A 4,605-nucleotide genomic window follows, 5' to 3' on the forward strand; every position below is an offset into this window, starting at 1 on the left:
ATTTCTTCATAATTTAGACATACTACATTATTATTACTCAACATTTCCAGTAACGCTAAACTAAATTTGTTAAATATCTTTTAATGTATCTAATAACGCCATATATTAATCGTATATTAACTCGCATATATCCTGAGACAATCCCCTAATATTGGCGTAGTTTCCATTTTACTATAAACTTTTAAAAAGAAAAATAATTACCAAAAGTGAAGAAGATATTAATTAATGAACGCAATATATATATATGGAACATCGGAGAAGGGGGCTGTTATGTCTAAGGCGGTTTGAATCTATTTATTCTGGAGACGAAAACGAAGAAAAGTTCGGTGGGAAAGTCGTTAATAGCGTTTGCTTCTATTTGGTTTTCTTCTTCGATTGAATTCCAGAAATATAAAAAGGGTTTTTTTTATCCGTACTGGTCACTCAAGTTTTTGCAATATTCATCTGGGTTCTTCAAGCGACGAAAAAGTCAGAAATATGGAGTGGCATAGTTGTCTTGATGAATATGAGAAGCTTGTGATAAGGATGACTACTCCCAGGTTTGTAAATCTTCGTCTCTTCCGTACAATTCAATAATATATACTGATTTTTCGATTATTTTTTTGAGTTTTTCTCTCTTGTTTTCTTCATAATTCTCCAGAAATTTGATATTTTTCTAACGGAAATTTTGTTTTAACAGGGTGGTTATTGACAATTCCGTTTGCCCAACCGCGACTCTGGTCAAGGTTAGCTTCCACGAAACCTCTCTAATCGGAACGCACCGCCCTAACCGTTGCTTCTTCTTCTTATTCTTTTTTTATGTTATTGGCCAGAATTATTGACTTAAGTTTCTCTTGTTTTCGTTTGATTTTTCCAAAGCGTTTGACTCTTTCCGATTTTCTAAGGTTGACAGTGCTAGAAGATACGGGATTTTGTTGGACGCCGTTCAGGTTTTAGCAGATCTGAATCTTTCCATTAAAAAGGCTTACGTTTCATCTGATGGCCAGTGGTTCATGGATGGTAAAATCGCTTTTTTGCTTCAAAAACATTTGATTTTTCATTTGAATTTTACTGTTTCTAACATTCCCTTTCTGGGGTTTTTTTGCAGTTTTCCATGTGACTGATTTAAACGGAAACAAATTAACTGATGAGAGCGTTATCAGTTGCATTGAGCAGGTAATTGTTGGAGTTGATTTTATGTTAATGTCAAAGCCCTTTGTAATGGCACAATTCTCCATTAAACTGATCTTTGTATTGCTTTAATACAGTCCCTTGAGACCACTGATCCTGATAGAACCCACAAGTTCAATGGTCTAACAGCGTTAGAATTGAATGGAACGGATCGAGTCGGTCTTTTATCAGAAGTATTTGCAGTTTTAGCCGATCTGCAATGCGATGTGGTAGACGCTAAAGTATGGACTCACAATGGTCGAGTTGCTTCTTTAATTTATGTAAAAGACAGTGAATCAGGATCTCCGATCGAGGACTCCGAACAAATCCACAGAATCGAAGCATGTTTGAGGAATCTTTTGAAAGGAGACAACGGTATTCATGGCGCGAAAACTTTGGTTTCCACGGCCTTAACCCACACCGAGAGACGGTTGCATCAAATGATGTTTGCAGATCGTGACTATGAGAGGACGCCTATTCTGCAACACAAGGTAGTTTCACCTGTGGTGGTCACCGTGCAAAATTGGGACGAAAGGGGTTATTCGGTTGTGAATGTGCAGTGCAGGGATAGAACCAAGCTTCTGTTCGATGTCGTTTGCACTCTGATCGATATGCAATATGTTGTGTTCCATGCTACCATCAACACAACTGTGGATAAAGCATATCTGGTACTTTAATTGTTTCACCATTTAGTCAATCTTTAAGGTTTTAGTTACATGATTTTAATCAAACTTGTTTATTGTTGTAGGAATTTTATATTAGGCACACAGATGGATCTCCGATTAGTTCAGAACCGGAAAGACACCGTGTGATTCAATGCTTGCAAGCTGCAGTTGAAAGAAGAGCATCTGAGGTATAAATTTCTATACCAACTCATTTCTCAATTCTACTATCGAATCTCTATCTAATGTTCGAAACACGTGCCATTTGTTTTCTGATTTCAGGGCATATGGCTGGAGTTATGCACAACATATAGGCAGGGTCTATTAGCAGACGTGACAAGAACGTTTAGGGAGAACGGTCTTAACGTGACAAGGGCCGAGATATCAACCATAAGCGACATGGCTCTAAACGTGTTTTACGTTACCGATGCATTCGGGAACGTAGCAGACCCCAAAATCATCGATTCCGTAAGACAAAAGATAGGCTTAGGGAACTTAAAGGTGAAGGGATTGCCATTGCTATATCAGGAAAAGGCAGATGGGGAAGAGAAAGGTGTAGGTGTAGGTGGGGCAGTTTTAACACTTGGGAACATAGTTAGAAGGAATCTCTACAATTTGGGGTTGATTAAATCTTATTATTGAAGTGGAAACAATAGGGTATTTTGGGTGCTCTTTGGCTTGACAATTGGCATATTCTTTGCTTTCCAGGTTTTATTTGGCCTGTGTACATATGAAAAAGATAGGGGAAAAAAGGTGGAATTTGGTGATATTAGTTGTTATAGGTGGGTTTGGTTGTTTGAATAGACATAATCCCATTATAAAAGATTTTGGGAGTAAAGAATTGGAATGGAAACGAAGAGAAAGTTGGTGGCTGGCAGATTGATTATGATTAAGTACAACAAAATTATATGGTTTATTATACAATTTTTTTGTACACATATGCTATTAGCTATTAATTAATTGATTATAACAGTAGACAATCTAATTTTAATTTTTTCAATTTTTTATTATTTTAATTGCTTATAAAATAGTATATATCTAAAATATTTTTATTGACAATGTATATATATATATATTAAGCGTACACAGTTGTTCAAATTCATATTCTAATTCTAAATCTTTAGAAAAACTAATATTCTCATTTAGGATTAAGGTCGACTGATATGTTCACTTTTCTCAAATTTTAATAATAAAAATAATAATATCAGATCTAATAATATATTTTATTGTTTTTTTCACACACATATATAAGGGGTGGTCCATTCAATCCAAGGTTAATCTATATCTAAGACTCGATTGAGATATATATAAGATTTTACAAATTGTTCATCAAGAATGACAATTATAGAATTCAAACTTAAATTTTTTAATTTCAACGAAATGTTCGTTTTTTCATTTATATTTAGTGTACTAATAACAACCATTTAAATGTAGTACAACTATATTGTAATGTTAAATTTTAAATAATAATTAAATATACAAGAAGATGAAGGAAAACCCGGTTGATATTGTCCACCAATTGAAATGGATAGGTAATTAATAGTAAAACTATAATTTTAGGTCCCGTACACTGGTAGAGTTATTATAAGGTCTACGGTAATTATTAAATTCAACTTTGTGGTGGATGAATAAATTTAACGGGTTGCCCCCTCCCCCGCCCCAAAACCATGCCTTTCGATATAATATATAAAACCTAGAGTTAATTGCACTATACATCCTCAAACTATGATCCTTATTTAAACTATCCCTAAACTTTTAATTTTATCTCTAAATTGTAACATTCATTTAAAATTGATCTCCAAACTTTTTAAATATTCCAAAGTCATCCCAAAATTATAACCTTTATTCTATATTGGTCCATAAACTTTTGAATATTTTAATTTTACCCCTAAACTTTTGAATGGTTTAGAGAGGCATTATTGGAATGTTTAAAAGTTGAGGGACCAATTTATAATGAGGATTATAGTTTGGAGATGAATTTGAAATATGAAAAAAATTGAGAGACTAATTTAGAATGAAAGTCATTGTTTATGTATAAAGTTGGAATGTTCACAAGTTTAGGGATCAATTTAAAATGATAGTCATAGTTTGAGAATGTATAATACAATTAACTATAAAATCTATTATAACTCAGTCTGATTATATCAATTTCATCGAAAGTTATTGTGAAATTCAAATTTCTATTTTCTTTTTAACTTTTTTTTAATTGCTATACATGGACATTCTCTAAATACATCATTCAGTGGGTGATTGGATTTTAGTTACCCTATGTTCGGATAAAGGAAAAGAAAGTTGTATTTATATCTTTGATAGTTCAATTAATAAAAAAAGAAATTGAACGAAAAAATTAATATTTTTTGATCAAGAAGTGAAAAGGAAAAGAAATGTATTTTATTTATATAAATAATATATAATAATACATTTAAAAATTATAATTAAGTTTATAAATTTTATGATATATGAGTCGAAGAAACGTGTCTTTTAAGTGATATGATAAGGTTGAATATAACAATAATTATTTATCGATAAAAGAAATGAGGTTGTAATAGTTTTTAGTACTCCACTCCTAGTTTAGATGAAAAGTTACATACGGTTGTTCTCTAGAGGGAAAAGAGAGAACATATAAGTTGAAAGCAATAATGAATAATGAGAGATCAAGAGAGAGCACCCCGTCTCTAGTCTACATAATGATTTATATATAAATCTTTAATGTTGGTGCCACACATATTGTGATAATGACTATATGTTAATTGGCATGGTAAATAAATCTAGTTGTGAGATAATAGATTTAGTC

General features: G+C 32.3%; 1 protein-coding gene across 1 annotated transcript; it reads left to right on the forward strand.

The window, feature by feature from the left end:
* The first annotated feature begins 292 nt into the window (after positions 1–292).
* Positions 293–2,680, forward strand: LOC120139825 (ACT domain-containing protein ACR8-like). The gene is made up of 7 exons (XM_039154952.1): positions 293–539; positions 680–725; positions 885–999; positions 1,088–1,155; positions 1,248–1,817; positions 1,898–2,002; positions 2,094–2,680. The coding sequence occupies exons 1-7, from the start codon at positions 478–480 to the stop codon at positions 2,451–2,453; spliced, it is 1,326 nt and encodes a 441-aa protein (XP_039010883.1). The 5' UTR covers positions 293–477; the 3' UTR covers positions 2,454–2,680.
* The last annotated feature ends 1,925 nt before the right edge of the window (positions 2,681–4,605 follow it).

This window comes from Hibiscus syriacus, unplaced genomic scaffold (genome assembly GCF_006381635.1).
Source record: "Hibiscus syriacus cultivar Baekdansim isolate YM2019G1 unplaced genomic scaffold, ASM638163v2 tig00002237_pilon, whole genome shotgun sequence".
NCBI classification, from domain to species: Eukaryota; Viridiplantae; Streptophyta; class Magnoliopsida; order Malvales; family Malvaceae; genus Hibiscus; species Hibiscus syriacus.

What these genes read in the sequence shown, in the direction of transcription:
- LOC120139825 (XM_039154952.1), top strand. Translation starts at nt 478, where the DNA reads ATGGAGTGGCATAGTTGTCTTGATGAATATGAGAAGCTTGTGATAAGG. An exon ending in TGGCCAGTGGTTCATGGATG is followed by an intron (nt 1,000 to 1,087) that starts GTAAAATCGCTT and finishes GTTTTTTTGCAG; the next exon opens with TTTTCCATGTGACTGATTTA. An exon ending in TTGAAAGAAGAGCATCTGAG is followed by an intron (nt 2,003 to 2,093) that starts GTATAAATTTCT and finishes TTCTGATTTCAG; the next exon opens with GGCATATGGCTGGAGTTATG.